General features: G+C 47.4%; 1 protein-coding gene across 2 annotated transcripts; it reads right to left on the reverse strand.

Annotated features, from left to right (window-relative positions):
- Positions 1 to 1,059: 1,059 nt before the first annotated feature.
- On the reverse strand, positions 1,060 to 8,773 carry BOD1 (biorientation of chromosomes in cell division 1). 2 transcript variants are annotated; one of them, XM_045028611.1, is made up of 4 exons: positions 8,398 to 8,773; positions 6,493 to 6,617; positions 3,694 to 3,888; positions 1,060 to 1,999 (listed from the first exon to the last, which is right to left on the reverse strand). In XM_045028611.1, the coding sequence occupies exons 1-4, from the start codon at positions 8,761 to 8,763 to the stop codon at positions 1,948 to 1,950; spliced, it is 738 nt and encodes a 245-aa protein (XP_044884546.1). In that variant the 5' UTR covers positions 8,764 to 8,773; the 3' UTR covers positions 1,060 to 1,947. The 2 variants fall into 2 exon arrangements, with proteins under 2 accessions (XP_044884546.1, XP_044884548.1); XM_045028613.1 differs by having other exon boundaries at positions 3,689 to 3,888; positions 8,398 to 8,772.
- Between the last annotated feature and the right edge of the window lie 14,998 nt (positions 8,774 to 23,771).

Below are 23,771 nucleotides of genomic sequence, written 5' to 3' on the forward strand. Positions count from 1 at the left end.
ATCTTTGCCACCACCATTCATACTCTTTCCATAGCACCCAAATGCCCCTTCAACTCTGTTGAAAACCTGGCTTTGATCACACTCAAAACTAGATCAGGGAATCTGAGGTCAGTCTACATTTATTACCTATACCAGCATCTGTCCTGCCAGAGCATGCCAGTAGAAGGGTCCCCTTTGGAATAAGAAGGGGGGGGGGGGGAAGAGTTGTTTGGTAATAAGGAAGGGTGTATAGCTCCTGACTGGGGGTAAAGTTGTACAACAGAGGGCCCACACAAGTTTTCCCACCCCAGTAAGGGCTTGTAAAGGCCCAGGCCTAGAACATAGTTCAGATGTTCTGCCTAACTTCGCGGAGGGCACAAGGTACCAAGTACTAATACAAACGAAGGACAATGCTTCCTGCAATAACCACAGAAGAGAAGTATTTGCAAAGTTTAGGCTCTAGCACCAATTTCCTTTTTCACCCCAACTGAGTTTAAGTTTCCATTTTGGATAGGACACTGAACTGGTTGTGCGGAGTCCTATTCTCTGTGAGAGGCTCTATAGGCCATTGTATTACAATTACATGCGATATACAAAGCCCATCCACTCTGAAGAATTTGGACACCTGAAGTCTTCTAACGTTCCATTCACAGGCATTTTTTTCCCCTCTCAAACATGACCATGTTGTTCAGAAAATGAAAAGCCCCATTTCACATTTATTCAAGATGCATTTTTAGAGGTTGCCAACAGCACTAGTTTGATTCTTCTGGTGAATTTTATCTTCAGAAGCCCCGCAGCTGGTGTGCAACACAATGAAGCACAGAAAGATAAAGAAACCTCAGGTTTCTCCCAGCAATTTGTAAGTGGTGTTTTACAGTAAGGAAAGGAATAACTCAGCTCAAGATCTCCTTCACTGTATCCCATTTCATGGTAGATTCTGGAATGTTATGTTGTAAATGGGAGAAACGATTAGGTTAGAAGTGTAGTCTAATGGTTAGAGCACGGTACTAGGGGTAAAGACTTGGATTTCTGATACAATTTCTCTGAGCAGGTTCCTAAAAACATATGAAGTCACCAAAATAGGCTTTCAACTTTTTATTATAAAAGATCAAGACATGTGCTAGCAGAATACTTAATCACATTCCATACTTGACGGCCTTCCCAGAGATTTTCTGCCCTTTTAAGCATGAAAAAGGGGCATCTACTAACAGTCACCTGAACAATATTGTGGGTGAGAACTTTTTCAAGTTAAAACACAGAAGTGTCAGATTTTTCACCCACTCACAGCCCCTGCTTCTAAAGTCTCCCTGGGAAATAAGAGCTATGACTAAATCAGATATTATTCAGATAGCTAAATTTAAACACTAGTTTCCAGAAATCTACTAGAAGTTGGTCTCTAAGTACTCCTGGATAACTGACACTGAAGAGTTCTTTCCAGTTGTTTTAAATCAGGAACATCCTCTTTTCAAGACAGGCACTGATATAGTGACAAATCAGATTTGGCATCTAATGCTCAATAATTCTTCATGCAGTAAACAAGCATGAAGTTATAAAACTTACTGACTGTCTCTCCTCTGATCCAAATCAAACTTTTTAAAGTAAATCTCATGATAGCTGCCTTCCAGGAACTATACAAAAATTAAGTTCAGAGGCCCATATACATCTTACATACTTTTCTTCTCCTACCTTAACAAGTCATACTAGTATCACATCCAAACCCTTTTCTTAGCTCCTCCATGCAAGAGAGATATTTGATACCCTCCACCCCAATGCATGATCAGCAAGGACATGCGCTTCTTTCTGGATTTCTATCAATAGCAAAACAAGCTTCATGTTGAGCCTATCCACATTAGGCACTCTGGGTGCATGTGAATTCTACTAATGCTTTCCTCAGTTCTGGTATCATGATCAATCTTCATTAGCAGACTGTAGTCTTGTGTCAAATGGAATAAATAGTCCATTGCCAATCTAACCAAACTTGTATTTAGCAACTGCAGCTGTTTTTAGTACCAGGAACACACTGTAAAAGAAAAAAGTTTACAGGATTCTATCTTTCAGAGTAAATGCAGTTGAATACAAAGTCATATCAAGTTATACAGCAGCACTTGAATAGTTCAAGGTTAATAAATTCACAGTTAAGCCAGAAACACAATAGGGTGCAGTAGGACATTGGTGAGGCAGCATACTACATACAATTGAGCTAACCCAAGCTGGACAGTGAACATTAAGCTTGTGTGTCACAAGTTTAATTCAGATTGGTTGATTTCTCTAAATTCTGCTGCTATCCAGGAAGCTACTGCCACTATCATTAAACAAAAGAATGGATTAATGATGAATACAGTAGATCATGTTATTTGTTGGCCCTTATGAATATAACATTTACTGTAGGACCAAGATAATTTTTTCTTTTGAAAAGCATTAGTAGAGAGCAATTAAAATACATTTTAATTTCCTTCTGCATAATGCTGCTATGAATTTGCCTACGCTCCAAGTCTCAGAATGAAACTTTTTGCTCCAAAAAAGTACCTCGGCCACCTATAATGGGAGCTTTCAGAGGACCTGAACAGTCAATTCAGACATGTTAAAAGGCAGGTCCTTTGACAGAGATGGGGTGAACAGTTGTGTGTGTTAAGATGCAGAAGTTTTTTGTTTTTGTTTTTTTTAAAATAGCCCTATGAAGAGCATCACTTGAAAGTTTTATGTTAATCCCTAAAGCCAGAGCAAACTCATATCCAACACAGAACTTCCTCAGTTTCTAGCTGGAAAAATATACAGATGCCCTCCTGGTTACGCAAACCCAGCTTACGCAAATCTGCACTTAGGGAAAAAGTTCCACGAGCTAGAAATAGGAGGGTTTTTTTTTTGGCGTAATGGGTGGAGATACGTTTCCGACTTATGCAAAATTTGAGTTACGCAAGGCGTTCGGGAACAGAACGCTTGTGTAAATTGGGGAGCATCTGTAAGTTGTTCAGCTGTAAATCAGTCCATGCTGTCAAGTTTTGAAGAAGCCATTATTCACTTCACAGAACACTAACCTCTGCATTAATCTTTTTCTAGTACTAGCAAACTGTTAGCAAAACAAACAGTTCCACTGAAGAAACCAATCATCTACAACTTTAATGCCAAATCTGCATAATTTGTCCTTAGCTCAATTTTTGGTTGTATTTTGGCACTTCTTAATTTTTAATCCACTTGAAATTTATTCACTCAATTTTTGCAGTTGTCTCATGACCTGCTTTTAAAGGACTAAAGTCCTTTTGGATCACTGTTCCAAAACCAGCCCTGAAAGCAGAGTTGCTGGCCAGAGTGTTCCTCCCTAGTCCTAGATAATCGTTTTGCATCATCCTCATCTCCGATTCTGATATGCTTTTAGCAGTCACTTAGTATAGCTGCTAGATGTTCTAGTAAAAAGCTGATGATCAGAAAGAAAACTTTTACTCCCTGTAAAGCCAGGTAGAATACCACAACCAGTTTTCCAGTGGTACAAGATCTGCATTTCTGACTCTGAAGGTTTGTAAACTGTAGGACTACAGAACTGTCTCTGGTTCTTTCCTCTAGTAGTGTTTTTGGTACCAAACCAGGACAGACTATCAGGGTCGTGGCCTGCTGGCCAGTGTAGTTTATGTTCCCTAATTTAATGCTGTGCAAGTGAATTAAGTGAGAGGATTTGCTAACTAGGAGCGAGTGGGAAGGTGCAATGATACAAGACCTTACGAGGCATCTTGGGATGGAGCAGGAGGATCCTGATTCTCAGGCTCTGGTGGAAGAGCTGGCACAGTTTCCTCTTTCTTTTGTGCAGCCAGGAACTCATGAATCGCTTTCTCTATCTGTGGCCTGAAGATGTGGTTTAGTTTTGGATCCACCACCTGAGAAATAATTCTGTCCACTCCAGCTTCCAGCATCCCTGACCTTGGGCAAAGACAAAGGAGTCATTCAGCTACTCTGAGCAACTTCCCCGCTACCCCCACTGGGAACTCTCCAGAGCCCTCATGTCAGCTGCAATTAGCATTAATATGGTGAGAGCTGCAACCCACTTGGTAGCTCCTTCAGGAGGGAAGCGTTCCAGTCACCACACAGAAACCAGAACATTTCCACCTATCAACTTTTCTATTCCCCCCTTCAGTGTTCACAACTGACATCTGGTCTCCCAGGTACTGAAATGAAATCCTGGATGGGAGCCACTTCGGGAGTGCTCATTCTGAAATGAGGTCAGAAGGAGCAAACAAAACATGCTTTGGCACAAACAAGGGAAACAAAACGTATGAGGAGGACAGAAGGTGAGAGGTTTTTTTTTTCCCCCTTGGTCTAACACTCCAAATTGAGATGAGGCCTTCACCCCAGTGTCGTTACCATCACCTGCTCCTTGCAACAGTACCTACGCAGGTACATTTGTACGAAAAAAACCACACAAATGCACACAGCACAAAAATAGAGTTTTTTGGAATTGAGGGCTGGTAACTGAAGTGACTTATTGCTTTAGCGGCTGTGTCAGAATCTTGGACTGTTGGACACGGGCAGTCTGGCGGGTTTAAGTCATGTCTGCAAGAGACCAGGGGAGGGGAAACGGAGACATTGCCTAGCATTTGGAAAAACAGCCACCAGACTAAAACGGCAGTGAATGTTCATGAGAGAATATTCATGTTCATGACTGCATCCACTGCTTTTTCAGGTCATGGGGACATCAAATAAAGTCTAATATAGTTAGATGAATGTGTGTACTTGTATCCAATGATGGATGGGTACACGTACACATCTTGGCACATTTCAACTCTATCTTATTCTTGCAGCCTTCACAGTAACTTAAGTGAGTACTCTAAACCAGTGCTTCTCAGTGGTGGTCCGCAGACTGGAGCCACGGCGACTTTCCTCATAAGAGCGTCGAATAGGATAATAATATGGCACTGGTCCCTGGCACATTGGGAAAAAAATTGCCGGTCCCACATCAGATAGCTTGAGAAGCACTGCTCTAAACCCTTAATCCTTGTGTAGTCACTGCCTATACCAGTAGTTCATCTAACTGTGTTTAAAAGGGAGCAAAGCTCCCTGGTGTGTAACAGTACAAATGCCATTTTACTCTAGTGAAAAGAATAGTAAGGCTTACTCTAGTACTCAGGGCCGGCTTTATGAACTGCGGGGCGCAATTCAAATACCCGGCGGCGGTCCGAGGCTTCGGCGGCGGGGGAATCCGCTCTGGGTCTTCTGCGGCACCGAAGGACCCCCTGCCGCCGAATAAAAAAATTAAAAAGGCGCCTAAGGCGCAGGGCCCTCTTAGGTGTGGGGCCCTATTCTGGGAATCAGCCTAAAGCCGGCCTTGCTAGTACTATTAATCCATTACTGTCAGTTTCTGATTGTTGGCCACACTTCTCTCTATGTTGTTGCTGTATTTTGCACACAAGCCCTTTCAAGCAATACTGTAAAATGCAAAAATCAGTACATCTAGTTAACTTCTACCCTGAGATCAGGGTAATTAGGGCAATCCTCACTGATTAGGCCAAGCAGTTTGTATGTGAAATAGACATCTGTAGTTTCTGCTACTTGCACTGAAATTCTAATTTTGCTTCCTGCAAGACACTTGCTGCTGTATGTTTAGTTATTTTCCTTTTGAAATTAAAAGCCCCTGTCTCCAGTTCCCTGATTCTTCCCTACTCATGCCCTTGTCCTACTACCTATTTCCAGCCCCACCTTTACTGAGGTGCTACCTACACACCAGTTTCAGACACCAGTCTCAGGAGAAATCCACAAGTTCAAGCTTTTTTCCAGACTACATGTGCATGTTTCTATAAAACTGAACATGGCCTCCCTGAAAACACTGGAGTTTATTCAACAAGTTTGCCAGTGGCACAAGTTACAGAGTAAACTGGAGTAGCAGTAGGAATTAGTAAGCCTAGTACTCCATGGATGTGTTTGTTTTGTTTGCATTTAATGCATAAAAAAAACGAAAAAGCTAGACACAACCAAAAAACCCTATGGCTTTAATGTCCTGTCTACTTGTGCCAACAGTGCCATCTGCTGGATGGAATCAGACAAGCCTGAATTTGATTACTGCCCACTAGTGGCTGGAGGTTTGCAAAAAACAGAAGAGACCTAATAAGAGATCCTTCTTTTGCTTAAGTGGTAAATGCCTGTTTTTGAAGCAGAAGACCACAAGTTCGGTTCCAAGCCTCATACGCAGCTTAGTTAGCAACCATGGTGTTAACTGTATGATGCAATGCTTTGGTAGAGAATGCTACACTTCAACAGCATATTCAATACTTCAACGGATGTTGACTGTATTATCCTACTCTGGGAAACTGCCTATTCATCCTCAAGGAACACTGCTGTGATGCGAGTTAACTCAAACTGCATTGACCTGATATAGTGAAATCTGGGAGGGCACAGACGACAAAGCAGGTTGAATTCAACCCTTAAAATAGTCCAAATGCACTTAGCCTTTTAGGGCAATGATATGTGACTATGACAGTTTTCATCTATCAAAAAACATTCCTATCAATTTACAGAATGCTGCTTACTTACTGAATCACACTCTGTCTCAGACCATTTCGTAACTGGTTTTTGTTCATTGTTGGGTTCCACTCCTGTTTGTCCAGATGGGTAGATACAAAGTTGTCCACTTTCTGCCTCAGATTTTGGTAGGCTGGCTTAAAAAAAAAAATCCGGCTTAAGTAAAAGATCTTGAAACAATTCCCTGCAAGAATCCTTCATAATACATCTTTTGTGGTCTATTACTGTTTTGTTTAACTGTCTTTTCTCCTTTATAGAGAGACAAGGTTGGTGAGGTAATATCTTGTATTGGACCAACTTCTGTTGGTGAGAGAGAGAGAAGCTTTCAAGCTACACAGAGCTCTTCTTCAGGTCTGGGAAAAGTACTCAGGGCTTGGCTACACTTGAAACTCCAAAACGCTGCTGCAGAAGCACTCCCGCGGCAGCGCTTTGAAGTGCGAGTGTGATCACAGTGCCAGCGCTGGGAGAGCGCTCTCCCAGCGCTGCAGGTACTCCACCTCCCTGAGGGGATTAGTTTACAGCACTGGGAGCCGCGCTCCCAGCGGGGCACTGTTTACACTGGCGTTTTACAGCGCTGTAACTTGCTGCGCTCAGGGGGGGGTGTTTTTTCACCCCCCTTGAGCGAGAAAGTTGCAGTGCTGTAAAGCGCCAGTGTAGCCAAGGCCTCAGTGTCACAGCTAAATACAATGTAGCACAGATTATTTAGAAGTAAACACACACTGTAAGGGACCATTCAAAGTGAAGTGGCCTGTTCACACCTCTACAGTCAAAGGACAAAAAGGAGGCGTTAATAGATTAGATTGTTATAATAAGCCATAAATTCTGTGTCTTCATTAAGATGATGATTTTTAGTGTCTAGCAAAGTTATCAATCACCCTGTGAGGGTGATAAAACAGTGGGGATTGCACCCAATTCCTGCAAGAGGACTTTGACTGATGGAAGTCCTGACCAGTGGTAGTTTTCATCCAAGTGAAGACCAGCCCTGCAGCTTTGGTGTCCCCTACTCCTGCACCACAGTCAGAAATGACTTAGGGAATAGTGACTTTTACTGAATTACCAATATTGCTTTCTATGGTCTCTCAGGAAGGCCCTGGCCACAGAAATTGGAAGGGATCAGAAAAAACACAAGGGGACAGGGGGGGAACCTTGTCCCCTCACAGGATAGACAATGGCACAATAATGGAAAACTGAAAAACCTCATATTCTCCTCCGTATCATCTTCTGGACTCCATGAACCACTCATACTTATAGTTTAGGTCACTCTTCTTGGCTGCAGCACCAAGACACGAGAATACCCACAAAATCCTGAGGCAAGGCAGGCCTGTGCCCTGGGCTAGTGCTGTGCATGCTCCCTTCTCCCCACAAATGGAACCAGGTTAGAGACGGAACCGGGCTCCCCAAAATAAAGTTAGAACCTACAATGAAGTGGGTGGCTGAAGCAGAACCCCTTTCAGGATGGCATCTGGAAACTAGGGGACGGGGACCAGAACTTGGGGATTGCTGTTTGAGAGGAAGGTGAGGAGATACACAGTTCCTGGTACCCAGGTCGGCCAAGCAGCCCAGGCCAAAGGTGGGGCAATCAAGTAGTGAGACCAGGGGTCTTGGGTGGGGAGAAGTCCCTACCATCCTGTTGCCCATGTCAGCAAGGCAGTCCCAGCAGAGCCGCTGGAGCCTGAGCAAGGGCCAGACCTAGGTCCCGGTGCGACAGAGGCTTAGCAGGGTCAGAGGGCGCCCAGGCGACTAGGTTCCGAGAAGCAGGAGAGTACCCGGCTGAGCCTGGCCCGGGGGCTCCCGTCGGCCAGGCGGTCCCGGGGTAGGGGGAAACCAGACCCAGTGCCCAGGTGTCCCCGTCGGAAGACCCCTCCCCGGCAAGCAGCCGGGCGATGCGCTGGTGGGGCCGGGCCCCTGCAGCGGTACCTTGGTGTCCACGTCGGCCAGGCAGTCCCGGCGGAAGCCGTCGAAGAGGCCGCGGCTCTTGAGTTGCTCCACGATGAGCGCGATGAGCTGCGCGTCCCCGGGGGGCAGCGAGGCCGGGTCGGTGGCGCCAGGCCCCGCCCCAGCAGCCGCGCCCCCAGCCCCCGCCGCGCCCCCAGCTCCAGTGACGCCGCCTCCCCCGCCTGAGGCAGCTCCGCCGGCGCCGCCGCTCTCCGACATGCCCCACACCTGGTACCCGGCGCAGCCGGGACCCCGCAGCCGCCGCTCCCCGCTCACCCGGTGCCACCGGCACCGCTGCCGTCGCCGACGGCGCGCCACATTCTGCGTAGATCCGTTCCACTGCATCATGGGAACGGAAGTCCTTCCGCGAGCGCGCCTCTTATAGGACTTGAGCCATTGAGCTGCGTAAAGAAACTACAGCTCCCAGCGTGCACCGCGGCGCTAGCCCGGAAGGCCGTGGGGCGCGGCAGGCTGGGCAATGCATTCTGGGAATTGTCGTTTTTGTGACTCCATGTGCGCGGAGGGTTCGTCAGCTCCCGGCCCCTGCCTGCGCCCGCCCGCAGCGGGAAGGGAAGGGCCGCGCGCGCGGGCCGGGCTCAGCTCCGGGGAGCTGCCTGGGTTCTGCTCCTGGAGACCCGGCTCAGGTATTTATACGGGTCTCCCTGTCCCGGCAGCGCTCGAGCGCCGCCCGCTGGTGTCGCTGCCGCGGGGCCCCGTGCGGCTCCAGGGACTCCCCCGGCTCAGGCAGGAAGCCTGTGACGGAGCGGGGCCGCCTCCCTTCCACTGCCGCCGGGCCCGCCCCACTTCTGCGGGCCCGGCTCCCGCCCCCCGTGCACGCTGTCCCGGCAGATGTGACTGAACGGCCCCGCTGACCCCCGTGCAATGTGCCCGACACACTCTGAGAGTTGTGCTGAGCCAGGCTGATTGCCGGCAACCCCAGAAACTTTACCGGCCCCCGCCCAGTACCGGCCCCCCGTAAACTAGGATGGAGTGTATGTAATACACGCATGTGGCCACCGGGGGAGGCTGTGTCCTTGGCAATCACCCTCTGTTGAACTGCCTCAAAGTTGACAAGAAGGCCGCAGGATTGCAGTGTTGAGATTGTTTTTGATCGTGCATTAAAATATTGGGGATAAAGAATAATTTTCTTTAAGAATCGATTGTTGTTTCACTGGCCTTAAATGAAACATGCAGATCCTTTGATCCCTGGATGTCCATCTAGTTTCCCTGTTTCCTGACAGTGCCCCAGAATTCTCTGAAGAAACATGCCGATTTGTAATGTATTTTAGTACACTCCTCAGTGACTCAGAGAGGTAATCCCCTGCCTCCTAACAGCAATAACACAGTCTACTTTCCTCTGATATGTCTATCTAATAGTGGAAGACTCCCCATCACTAAGTGCTATAGTCATTGATACCATCTACATCAAGATCTAATAGTTCCTGCATTTAAGGTGCAACCCTAATAATCAAAACTATTTTTGTAGGTTTAGTTTTAGGGGCAAATTTTGTTCTGAAGAACACTAATGTAAATCCAGAGTAAATTTATTAACTTTAATGAAGTTACTCTGGATTTACATTAGGGCTGTCAAGCAATTAAAAAAAAATCTGCAATTAAAAAAAATGAATAGTGCGATTAACCACACTGTTAAAGAATAATAGAATATCATTTATTTAAATATTTTTACATTTTCAAATGTAAATATTTCTACATTTTCAAATATATTGATTTAAATTACTACGCAGAATACGAAGTGTACGGTCCTCACTTTATATTTTTGATTACAAATATTTGTACTGTAAAAAACAAAAGAAATAGTATATTTCAATTCACCTAATATAAGTACTGTAGTGCAATTTCTTTATCATGAAAGTTGAACTTACAAATGTATAATTAGGTACAAAAAATAACTGCATTAAAAAATAAAACAATGTAAAACGTTAGAGCCTACAAGTCCGCTCGGTCCTACTTCAGCCAGTCGCCCAGACAAACAAGTTTGGTTACAATTTGCAGGAGATAATGCCACCTGCTTCTTGTTTACAATGAGACATTCACATGACCGTTGTAGTCAACGTTACAAGATATTTACATTCCAGATGCACTAAAGCAGGGGTAGGCAAACTATGGCATGCGTGCCGAAGGCAGCACATGAGGTGATTTTCAGTTGCACTCACACTGTCCGGGTCCTGGCCACCAGTTTGGGAGGCTCTGCATTTTAATTTAGTTTTAAATGAAGCTTCTTAAACATTTTAAAAACCTTATTTACTTTACATACAACTATAGTTTAGTTATATATTATAGACTTATAGAAAGACACCTCCTAAAAACGTTAAAATTTATTACTGGCACGCAAAATCTTAAATTAGAGTGAATAAATGAAGACTCTGCACACCACTGCTGAAAGGTTGCCAACCCCTGCGCTAAAGATTCATGTGTCCCTTCATGCTTAAACCACCATTCCAGAGCCTGACGACGGGTTCTGCTCGATTACGATCCAAAGCAGAGTGGACCAACGCATGTTCATTTTCGTCATCTGAGCCACCAGCAGAAGGTTGATTTTCTTTTTTTGTTGGTTCAGGTTCTGTAGTTTCCACATCTGAGTGTTGCTCTTTTCAGACATCTGAAAGCATGCTCCACACCTCATCCCTCTCAGATTTTGGAAGGCACTTCAGATTCTTAAACCTTGGGTTGAGTGCTATATCTCTACTTTAGAAATTTCACATTAGTACCTTCAGAGGACATACAGGTCTCCCGCAAGGAGTTCAGTCACAAATTTAATTAACACTTTTTTTTTTAAATGAGCATTATCAGCATGGAAGCATGTCCTCTGGAATGGTGTCCGAAGCATGAAGGGGCATATGAATGTTTAGCATACCTGACCCATAAATACATTGCAACATCGGCTACAAAAGTGCCATGCGAATGCCTGTTCTCACTTTCAGGTAACATTGTAAATAAGCAGTCAGCAGTATCTCCCATAAATGTAAACAAACTTGTTCGTCTTAGCGATTGGCTGAACAAGAAGTAGGACTGAGTGGACTTGTAGGCTCTAAAATTTTACATTGCTTTGTTTTTGAGTGCAGTTATGTAACAAAAAATCTACATTTGTAAGTTACACTTTCAGGGTAAAGAGATTGCACTACAGTACTTGTATGAGGTGAATGGAAAAATACTATTTATTTTATCATTTTTAGTGCAAATATTTGTAAACAAAAATAAGTGAGCACTGTACACTTTGTACTCTGTGTTGTAATTGAAATCAATATATTTGAAAATGTAGAAAAACATCCAAAAATATTTAATACATTTCAACTGGTATTCTTTTGTTTAACAGTGCAATTAATCACAATTTTTTTAATTGCAGTTAATATTTTTTAGTTAATTGCGTGAGTTAACTGCAGTTAAACGACAGCCCTAATTTACATTAGTGTAAATAGCCACAGAATTTGGTTCACTTACCTCTATTGGCAAGAGGAAGTTCAGTGAGCCATTCATTCCTATGGCTTCTCTGCTTAGAGTGTAAACATGGGCTGATGTGGACACTTGTCTGCTGGGAACTGGACTGAAACCACCACCAGCATTTATCATACCTGTCTACCTACCAATATTTTTGTGAGTCATCCACTTCTATGTTGTGCTGTCTTTCAGGATGATTTATTCATCCTGCTGCTTGGCCATGTTGTATGCAAGATATGTAAAGAGTTACCTACAGCCTGTTACCTCTGGATCACAAAGGGTCTGGTTCCAAGTCAGCCCAGCATTAACATACAGGACATACACATGCACAGTGAGTCTGACTACTTGATTGTCTGACCAATCTAAATTCTGCTTTACTGCCAGCGCACCAAACTTGGTGACTAGCATATCTCAGTTAACAAGACTGTTGAACCATTGTCTCTCCTGAATCTGGTCAGGACTTCTGCTACCAAAAAGACTTAAAGGAAGGTGTCTGTGATTCAATCCCCCTGCACACATACACCCCAAAAGAGAACATACCTGTCCAGTGTGTCTCTCATATAAGTACTTTCCTAAAGCTACAGCAAAACAAGGGAGCAAATTCAGGGGAGACAAATTCATCTGTGTCTTAGCTCCTTTGACTTCTATAGGTACATTAGGGCTGAATTTGACTTAGTGGTATATTCCCATCTCAAAAATGGGATGACTAGATGAGTATGATTCTTACAATGATGCCCTCACCCCAAGTACACTGTAGGGGAGTAGCCCCGCATCCATGTCTTTCTGTGTGTTGCAGCAGGTGTTGAAAGGGGAGGGGGCAAAATTCTGCATGCAATGCATTGTCCTTTTCACCTGATTAAAATTCAGCAGCTCTGAGAAGCAGCATAAGCTGTCCCACGCCATCTGGCAGCTATGAGGAGGAAAAAAAAGCCAATGTTTATAGGCACTGAGATGTACATTGGAAAGTGTGTTTATTACAGCGTATTGCATAGTATACAATGTTCCGTATTACAAGCAGGGAATCTGTGACACATGAGAACTGTCCTACCTAAGCAGAAAATGATCCATCTAATCTGGTATCTTGTCTCTGACATTGGTCAAGGCTGGGTTTTTCAAACTGAGGTGTAAAATTCCCCACAAGGCATTTAATCATGCAAAATTATCTCATAGGGTGACATTTCTTCCTGACCACCACTAGCAATCTGCTTCCCACTGCCACTAGTGATCAGCTTGTGCTTTGAAGTGGGAGGTTTGAGATCCCTTGTAATTTTGTTACAGCTCCTACATCTATAAGCACTATCCTTATTCATATAAACATATCAGCCTCTTTTTTAAAAGTTACTAAGCTATTTGCCATAATATCCTGCTGCAGTGAGTTCCACAGCAATAGGTTAAGGTTATACCAACCTTAAGGCAATGCACTATAAACACCACCATCTTCACCACATATGGCAGTAATAAAGCATACTTTGTTGTTCAGTATCAAAAGACTGCCTATTTCTGCCAGTGAATATTGCCATACCTGCACTATATGTTCGTTTGGACACATGCATATATGGATATGTGACTTTAGTTCTGTGTTCTGGGATGTGTGTGTTTTTTCTTCGGCTTGTTTCCTCCAATAATCTTTTCACTTCACTGCTGGAGTTGGTTTCAGACCACTGGATCTCAGTGTCGTACAATATCCAGCCAGGCTGGCGCATGTAGAAATTCACTCCTCCTGCCTCTAAAAGGCTCTGTGCTGCTAGAGGCATCATCTCTCAGGTCAGGAAAAACTCAGGTTACTGCCACTCATGATCATTTAAGGAAAACATGATGTTCTTTGCAAGGAGGGTAGGGAATCAGATGTGAATCTTGGGGTCCAACTCCTGGACAAATTTCAGTTTGGGGAACTTACGTTCTGCCTTCCTAAATTCTCCCTATATTTTCATTTGGGTAAAATGTTCTTTTTCACTCCCCGTCCCACACTGCCGAGTAGTGTTACTGAGTGTTGTTAAACAATATTCCTCCCAAGAATTGACTGATTGCTGTGGTTGTTAAAGTGATCTGTGTATGGGACAAATTCTGAGTCCCTCATGCAGTGGGAGTAGACTCCAGGCACAGCTGTGTGGCCTGGCTGGGCTCTGCTCCAACAGAACACTAGTGGCATCCTGAGGTGGGAGGTCTTGTTCTTAGGGACTGCTGCATTTCCCTGCAGCCACCCAGTTCACCCACCCCCCCCCCCCGGCTGCCACGTATACAATGGAGGATGGAGGAATGACTGTGAGGCAGGGCAGAATCTCCCCAGCGTTCCTGGACAGGGGTCTCCCTGAGATGTCAGCCAAGAAAGGATCTGGCTGAACTAGATAATGGGCAGTGATTAAAAGGAAGGAAGAGCCCTTTGACTTCCTCAAATCTCCCCCCACCCAACTAAGTTTTGGAGATGGGAGCTCCTAAAAGCTCCTGCCCAACCCAGGTGTTTCCTGAGCACAGGCCTCTCTGAGGGTACTGCTGGCCCCAGGCAGCAGCAACACCTACAGTCCTTGTGTAAGTGAAAGAGAGTAATGGATCCAAGGAGGCCTAGTCAGGGCTGAGGAGCAATGTAAATGGCTTTCCTGGGATCCAGCTGGACCAGCCTGACTATCCCCAGGATTAGTCAGGCTGGTGCAGAGTTCCTTTCCCCGAGCTCCTAGGGCTTGTCTTGTCCTTGGTACGTTATGTCAGGGTCCCTTGAGGTGGATGGCGTTGCTTAGAATAAATGTAAGACTATGATGATTGTCTCACTAGAGGGCACCACAGTGATGTGCTCGGTTATTTGGGGATGGAGTTTCCACTAAGCAAACCAAAGCTTCCTGATTTTGCTTGCGACAAGTTGCCAGTGGGAGCAGTACATCCTGTCATCACCCGTCATGCTGTGAGGCAGCGATGTTATTAATCGATTAACGTCAGTAGAGAACAAGCAAAGGAGGCCAGAGAGACATCTCTGAGCCTGCATAAAACGTGGCTATTTAGGCAGCATCAGGCAGGGAACTCAGTGAAAGGCAATCTTCTGTAGGAGCCCACGGCTCCTTTCTGCTCTGGGGAGGGCCTGATCTGTGCTCCTGGCTGGAGTGCTGTGAGTCAGCACGCGAGGCCAACCCCTGAAGGTGAGGGTAGAGCAGCAACAAGGGTCCATTGAGCAGGGCCGGAGATTCCAGTCTGGGATTTACTTGGGATTGTCACAAGTGAAAATTCTTCCAGATTAACAAATGACTCAAAAGGCTGTGGGAGGCCATTGTGTCCTTCCGACCAGAGAGCAGGCCCCTGGGACATCTCCCACCTCCATCTCCCACTGCAGTTTTTTGCCCATGCTAAAAGTACTCTCGCTTCCCTCATCAGGATACCACGTGTAGAGCCGACCTGCTAATGGCAATGGTATGGGCAAGCAGTGCAAATGCTAGCTTGTTAGTGAAGGGTTATATGACACAGAGGTCCATTGGTGCCAACTGGCAAAGGGTTCACTGTTCTTTACAAGCAACTCCTGTCTCAGACCTGACAAACTCACTACGGCTAATACACCACTTTCATGGTATCGATCCATAAAGGGTAGCATATGTGGCCTCTATTGAAAGCTTGTAACTTATTAATACTCGTAACCATTGTGAGATGTGTGTATGGGTAATATTTAAGGAGTAATGTAACTATACTGAAAATTATGCCTTATGGACTTGGAGGAAAAGTTAGTCACCAGAGAATTATGTGTCTTGGTGGTGGCCCATTCAAGCAGGAGGGAGTTGTCACCCCTTCTTGGTTAGCTGGTGATGCAAGGCTCCATTGTCTACCTTTGCGGCAGCTCTAAACAGTCAATGGAAAACTGTCAAAGACAAATGTAAACAATCAAAACAAGTTGGAGGTAAAAAGGGAACATTATAACAGAGGGGGGATCAATCACTCTGCCTGGGAATAAGGACAAATGATCGATGCAGTGTAGCGCAGGGTGGAGAAAGACACTCTGCATCCATTCACTGAGCAGACATAGCTTCATAGAGTTTAAGACCAGAAGGTACCATCATGAGCATCTAGTCTGTCCTCCTGCACATTGCAGGCCATAGAACCTTGCTCACCCACTCCTGTAACACAGTGGTCTCCAAAGTGGGGTGCGTGCACCCCAGGGGGTGCACAAGACGATCCATTAGGGGGCGTGGCAGGAGGAGCGCTGCCGGAGGGAGAAGGGGATGGGCGGAGGAGGGAGGGAGTGGGGAAGCTGCCCCCCCGCCCCGCAAGCAGGGCTACCTGGAACGCAGGGGCTTTAGGGGCTGCAGGGCCCTGGCCTGCAGCTCTAAAGCCCCTTTCAGAATGCGGCCCTGAGTCCACCGGCCCGTGGAGGAGCAGGAGCAGCCGCACAGTCAGTGGCTGGAAAGACGCGGCGCTTTCCCCTTCAAAGCCGCTGGCTGTGCGGCTGCTCCTGAGTCCTCCGGCCCGTGCTCACAGGGCCGCATTCCAAAAGGGGCTTTAGAGCTGCAGGCCAGGGCCCCGGAGCCCCCTTAGCCCAGGGCCCTGCAGCCCCTAAAGCCCCTGTGTTCTGGGTGGCCCTGCCCGGGGAGGGTGGGACAGTTCCCAGAATCGTGGCCATGGGGGCGGTGCCGCGCTGCGCAGAGCCACCTGCACACCTCCTGCACCAAACAGGAGCTGCCCCAGGTAAGTGCTCTGCACCTCCTGCCTGCCCCAGCCCTGAGCCTCCTCCCGTACCCCCACCCTGAGCGCCCTCCTGCACCCTAACTCCCTCCCAGACCCTGCACCCCCACCCTGAGCCCCCCCCACACCCTAACTCCCTCCCAGACCCCGCACCCCCACCCTGAGCGCCCTCCTGCACCCTAACTCCCTCCCAGACCCCTCACCCCCTCCCGCACCCTAACTCCCTCCCAGTCCCCTGACCCCCACCCCGAGCGCCCTCCCACACCCTAACTCCCTCCCAGACCCCGCACCCCCACCCTGAGCCCCCTCCCGCACCCTAACTCCCTCCCAGACCCCGCACCCCCACCCTGAGCCCCCTCCCGCACCCTAACTCCCTCCCAGACCCCACACCCCCACCCTGTGCGCCCTCCCACACCCTCACTCCCTCCCAGACCCCTCTCCCCCACCCTGAGCGCCCTCCTGCACCCTAACTCCCTCCCAGACCCTGCACCCCCACCCTGAGCGCCCTCCCGCACCCTAACTCCCTCCCAGACCCTGCACCTCCACCCCGAGCGCCCTCCCACACCCTAACTCCCTCCCAGACCCTGCACCCCCACCCCGAGCGCCCTCCCGCACCCTAACTCCCTCCCAGACCCCGCACCCCACCCTGAGCGCCCTCCTGCACCCTAACTCCCTCCCAGACCCTTCACCCCCACCCTGAGCCCCCTCCCGCCCCCTAACTCCCTCCCAGACCCCGCACCCCCACCCCGAGCGCCCTCCTGCACCCTAACTCCCTCCCAGACCCCTCACCCTGAGCGCCCTCCTGCACCCTAACTCCCTCCCAGACCCCGCACCCCCACCCTGAGCGCCCTCCTGCACCCTAACTCCCTCCCAGACCCCTCACCCCCTCCCGCACCCTAACTCCCTCCCAGACCCGGCACCCCCACCCAGAGCGCCCTCCCACGCCCTAACTCCCTCCCCCTCCCCGCACCCCCACCCTGAGCCCCCTCCCGCACCCTAACTCCCTCCCAGACCCCGCACCCCCACCCTGAGCCCCCTCCCGCACCCTAACTCCCTCCCAGACCCCACACCCCCACCCTGAGCGCCCTCCCACACCCTAACTCCCTCCCAGACCCCTCTCCCCCACCCTGAGCGCCCTCCCGCACCCTAACTCCCTCCCAGACCCCGCACCCCACCCTGAGCGCCCTCCTTCACCCTAACTCCCTCCCAGACCCTTCACCCCCACCCTGAGCGCCCTCCCGCACCCTAACTCCCTCCCAGACCCCGCACCCCCACCCCGAGCGCCCTCCCGCACCCTAACTCCCTCCCCGACCCCTCACCCCACCCTGAGCCCCCTCCCGCACCCTAACTCCCTCCCAGACCCTGCACCCCCACCCTGAGCGCCCTCCTGCACCCTAACTCCCTCCCAGACCCCACACCGCCACCCTGAGCGCCCTCCTGCACCCTAACTCCCTCCCAGACCCCACACCCCCACCCTGAGCACCACCCCTCACCCTAACTCCCTCACAGACCCCACACCCCACCCTGAGCGCCCTCCTGCACCCTAACTCCCTCCCAGACCCCGCACCCTGAGCGCCCTCCTGCACCCTAACTCCCTCCCAGACCCCGCACCCCCACCCTGAGCGCCCTCCTGCACCCTAACTCCCTCCCAGACCCCGCACCCTGAGCGCCCTCCTGCACCCTAACTCCCTCCCAGACCCTGCACCCCCACCCTGAGCCCCCTCCCGCACCCTAACTCCCTCCCAGACCCTGCACCCCACCCTGAGCGCCCTCCCGCACCCTAACTCCCTCCCAGACCCCTCACCCCCACCCTGAGCGCCCTCCTGCACCCTAACTCCCTCCCAGACCCCTCACCCTGAGCGCCCTCCTGCACCCTAACTCCCTCCCAGACCCTGCACCCCCACCCTGAGCCCCCTCCTGCACCCTAACTCCCTCCCAGACCCCTCACTCCCTCCCAGACCCTGCACCCCCACCCTGAGCGCCCTCCTGCACCCTAACTCCCTCCCAGACCCTTCACCCCCACCCTGAGCGCCCTCCCGCACCCTAACTCCCTCCCAGACCCTGCACCCCCACCCTGAGCTCCCTCCTGCACCCTAACTCCCTCCCAGACCCTGCACCCCCACCCTGAGCGCCCTCCTGCACCCTAACTCCCTCCCAGACCCCGCACCCCCACCCTGAGCGCCCTCCTGCACCCTAACTCCCTCCCAGACCCTTCACCCCCACCCTGAGCGCCCTCCCGCACCCTAACCCTAATCCAGACCTTCGATTCGCTGTATCACAAAGTATTAAACGAAGATTTTCAGAAATAATGAAGCATATTCAATCACATTGCTCTCACTAAAAAATATTATTAATAATAAATTTTTTTGTGAGAGCAAAAAGGTTTTTTGTACCGTTAAATAAAATACAATACAAAATTATTTTCAAAATATTGTTTATTTCATCTTTATCTCATCCTTTTTTAATTTCTTTTTTTGTATGTTTTATAATGTACATAATAGTATAGTAGTACATGCATATAATTTATACATAAATATACATATATTGGGGGTGCATGCTCAAAAATTTTTTACTGATAGGGGTGCGCGATCAAAAAAGTTTGGAGACCACTGCTGTAATAGACCCCTAACCTCTGGGTGAGTTACTGAAGTCCTCAAATCATGATTTAAAGACTTCAAGTTACAGAGACTCCACCATGTACGCTAGTTTAAAGCTCCAAGTGAGACATGCCATGTTGCAGAGGAAGGTGAAAAACCCCCAGGGTCTCTGCCAATCTGACCTGGGGGGAAATTCCTTCATGACTCCAATATGACAGTCTGTTGGAGCCTGAGCATTTCGACAGGACCTAATAGCCAGATTCTGGGAAAGAATTATCTGTAGTAACTCAAAGACCTTCCCATCTTGTGTCCCATCACTGGTCATTGGGAATATTTGCTACTAGCAGTCACAGATCGGCTACATGCAGTTGTAGGCAGTTTCGTTATACTATCCCCTCCATAAACTTACCAAGTTCAGTCTTAGTCAGTTAGGTGTTTTAGCCCCAGAACTCCCCTTGGAAGGCAGTTCCAGAACTTCAATCCTCTGATGGTTAGAAACCATCCTCTAATTTCAAGCCTAAACTTGTTGATGGTCAGTTTATAACCATTTGTTCTTGTGTAAGCATTAGCACCTAACTAAATAACACCTCTCCCTCCCTGGTATTTATTCCTCTGAACTATTTATAGACAGTAATCATATCGCCCCTCAGCCTTTGTTTGATTAGGCTAAACAAGCCAAGCTCTTTGAGTCTCTTCTCATAAGGTAGGTTTTCCATTCCTCTGGTCATCCTAGTAGCCCTCTTCTGCACCTGTTCCAGTCTGAATTCATCTTTCTCAAACATGGGAGACCAGAACTGCACACAATATTCCAGATGAGGTCTCACCAGTGCCTTGTGTAATGGCAATAACACTTCGCTATCTCTGTTGGAATTACCTTGCCTGATGCATCCTAGGACTACAGTAGCCTTTTCACGGCCGCATCACATTGGCAGCTTATAGTCATCCTGTGATCAACCAATACACTCAGATATTTCTCCTTCTCTTTTGCTTCCAGCTGATACATTGAGTATGGGTGTTTCATAAAGATTGGATCCTGGCTGGTTTTTGGAGAACCAGCGAGCTTTGCAATGGACTGAACTTTGGGGGGAGAAAAAACCTACTTGTTAGATAGGAAAGATAACTATTAATAAGTGTAGACCTGAGTTTGCAATTTATGACTTTGTTTTATATTGCAGCTGTTTGTTTTGATCACTCTCTTGTTTCTAGTGGAATCTCCAAACCATACTGTGTATCATTATAAGTGATCAAAAGTGCTGGATTGGCGATTTAAGGTAAAACTGGGGTCCCCTTTTCCATTGGGAACAGAGGATCTGGGATTTCTGTGAGTAGCCAGTGTAAGGAAGGAAACGCTTCAAGGGGACTGAGGTGCACCTCTTGTTAACCTGCCAGGTAAAGAGAGGGCTGGCGTAGCCTGGAGGAGAGTGCTTGAGTGGCTGACAGGCTGGTAATTTGGTGACTCGTGGTCCTGGGTACCCCAAGAACTGTTATAGGTTGCCAACATCATCACTGGACCATGCAAACAGGTTTGTTATTTGTAGACTTGTGGTGCTAGATGCTGTGGCTTACGTCTAAGTATGGGACAATAAAGTGATGTTTAGTGTTGCAGAACAGCACTGAGCTGTGAGGAAGGTGTGCATTCTAGTTGTTAGTTCAGCAGACTAGGAGTCTTGGGTTCTCTTCCTGAGTCTGTGATTGACTTGCTGTGTGATTCCTAGTCAAGCCATCCAGCCTCTCTGTACCTCACAAACTCCATCTGTAAAATGGATACAATAATAATACCGGCTTCACTGAGTTCTTATGGGGCTTAATTAACTAGCAGATCTCTAGCTGAAAGGCACTGTAAAAAGGGCTTTCAGCCATAAAGAGTTTTATCAAATCTAGCTGGACACATTATCCATTGCCACAGTACATAGGCAGACACATTAAGTTGTGGTAAACAACCCCTGGAATAGGTTTATATAAAACAATGTAGGCCCCCGTAGGGAGAATTCCTCACCTCTTCTATCAGGCTCAAGCTGCAGAAGGCACCAGCATTGTGAACTCTGTCCCTCATGCATTCATGCCCCAGAAGGAACAATATTTATATTTTGTCCAGTGTGCCAAAGGTTGCCAATCCCTGATTTACAGCATCAGCCCCTTCTTTCAGGTGTCCTGCCCTTTCAACCTTTCTCCCCATTGAGGAGCTTAGCCAGACACAACAGCTGTTAACTAGCATTTCTTTCAAAGAAAATTCTAATGTAATAGGAAAAGGCTACTCTCCACTACAACTACATGCAAAGAAGAGTCCATTGCTGTTCAATTTTTTTTTGTTTTTTGTTTTAAAGACATCTCTGAACAGAAGGGTTTGAGGCCTGGGGGTGGGGGTAAGAGGTCCTGTCTCCCATCCTCCTGGGGGCTCTAGGGAAGTGAATTATTGTCCTTTCCTTTCCCTGTCACTAAGCCAAGCTATCAATGGCCAAGCAACACCCTCCTTCTGCCTTAAACACCCTCTCAGTGAGACGCTTGCAGGCGCAGAGCTTCAGTTAATACTGCTTCAGTGCTTATATCCATTTACTCAGCAAATTTGAGCTCTCTATAGTAATAAAAGTCGTCACTGCAGCTTTCCTTTAGCAAAGACCCCCATGACAATGAGAGGAGGAAGAGAGTCACCTCCTTATGTATGCAGGGATGGGTAGGATTTCCTTTTCCATCACTTGCTCTTTCCTGGGTTACCTCCTCTAATCAGATCCCAGAGGCAGGAGCAGTCTCTGCATGCTCGGCTACGATATTTCTTCAGGGGATGGTGTGTTTATTTTAATAAAGAATGATTTCAAATGAAAGGCCCTGATCATCAGAATTCTCTGGGGGAAACTTTCTCACTAAGGGTGGTGGGGGTGACAGAGAGGAAAACGAACCCTTCTGGGTTTGCCCCACAGCTCCCCATGTCAGTGATAAAAGAGCCTAGATTTTCATGGAAGGGAAATAGTTGGCAGATTTCTCTTCACTGTCCTGACAACCTTTGGCCATGAAATTAAAAAGCCAGTTATTGAGTTTAGTTGCTAATAGCTTTGTCCTTGCCAATGATTAGACAGAGAAATCTGGAATAGGTGGCTTTAGCCAGGCATGGTATGTGCTGAAATGCAGGCTGAATTACAATAGGGAGCTATTGCAGAGGAAGGAGGGGTGTGTGCGCGCACACACACACACACACACACAATCTGCATGAACAAAATGATTGAACTCTGGCAATTTCAACTGAAACATTCCAGCATTGTAGCAGCAATGCTGATTTCTCTGATAGACTTGGCTGCAAAGCATTACACAGAGGTTATTTCCCATTCCCTGTGCACTCTGGTTTGGAAGGGGGAGTTGGACATGGATGTATTTGGAAAAATCAGATGACAACACTGTAACAGTAAATCACAAACTGTGTCAGTAATTTGGGGGTAATGGTGGGGAGCAGAGATTGCCTGGGACAGTTCTGGAATTGCAGACATTCCCAGCACACAGACACAGATGCTCCTGCATCCATCGAAATTTAAAGAAAATGAATTCAGACTTGAGCTCTGGGTGCTTCAGGAGGTCTCTGATCTTCACTTCTTCAAAGCTGTGTCTCAGGGAGGGGTTTGGTGGAGAGATTATTGAGGAATTCGGGTAACACAACAGAAGATATTTTATTTAAAGAGACACTATCAGGTCAGATTTGCCTCCACACAGGTTTTGTGAAACACACTAGGGATAGGTCTGTATTCCCATTTCTGAACATGAATTTTGTAACTGCAACCTAGTTTATTCAGACTAGAATTGGGCCCCACTTTTCAGGGTTTTAGCATGATTCAGGAGCTCAGCTAAAACATTATTCTGTCCCTTTTATACAGCAAGACAGAGCTGTTTTTTAACAGTACTGGGGGACAGCTGTTTTGTAACCCTGTCCTCTTTCAGCTTGGTAGCAATTGCAGTGTAGAGCAGAAACCTGCAGAGCTGAGCAAATTTGTGTGTGTGTGTTGGTTTTGCCTATCAGATAGAGTTCCCAATACGTGATCACTGTTTAATCCTATGCATCCAAACTCATATATCTAACTGGTCAATGGAGCATCCATTGTGTGTTTGGATGGGGGTGGGGGTGGGGGTGGGGGGTGGTGGTCAGTGCTATAGTCAGCTTTCTTTGGCAGCCAGGGGAAGTGCTGGAGTTTTTACTTCCTGTAGATTTACAGAATGAACAGCTTGGCTGCACAGGTGGCAAATTATCGCAACAGTTGAGAAGTACAAGGAATGTTTGCCCAGCCCATAATTCTCTTCTGAAGAATGTACAGTGTGTACTAAGCCTGCCAGCCTTTCAAAAAGATCCTAAACCCAGGGAGAAAATGTATATTCCCTGTTCATTTGTCATTCATGTTGTGCAACATATTATCCAGGCAGCATATGCTATGTGTACATGACACCTTCTGAATTGGCCTCAATTCATAATACAAACACTTACGCATGCGTGTAACTTTACTTGTGTGAATTATCCCATAGATTTCAGTGGGCCTGCTCATGTGAGTAAATTTACACATATGTTTCAGTGTTTGCAAGAGTGGCCCCCTCTATCTTTTTAAATATTATTTTTGATACTAATGCATACAACTGCCTGGGTGTTGCCATAATAAACACTTTACATATACCTTAGGT

This window comes from Mauremys mutica, chromosome 8 (genome assembly GCF_020497125.1).
Source record: "Mauremys mutica isolate MM-2020 ecotype Southern chromosome 8, ASM2049712v1, whole genome shotgun sequence".
Lineage (NCBI taxonomy): Eukaryota > Metazoa > Chordata > Testudines > Geoemydidae > Mauremys > Mauremys mutica.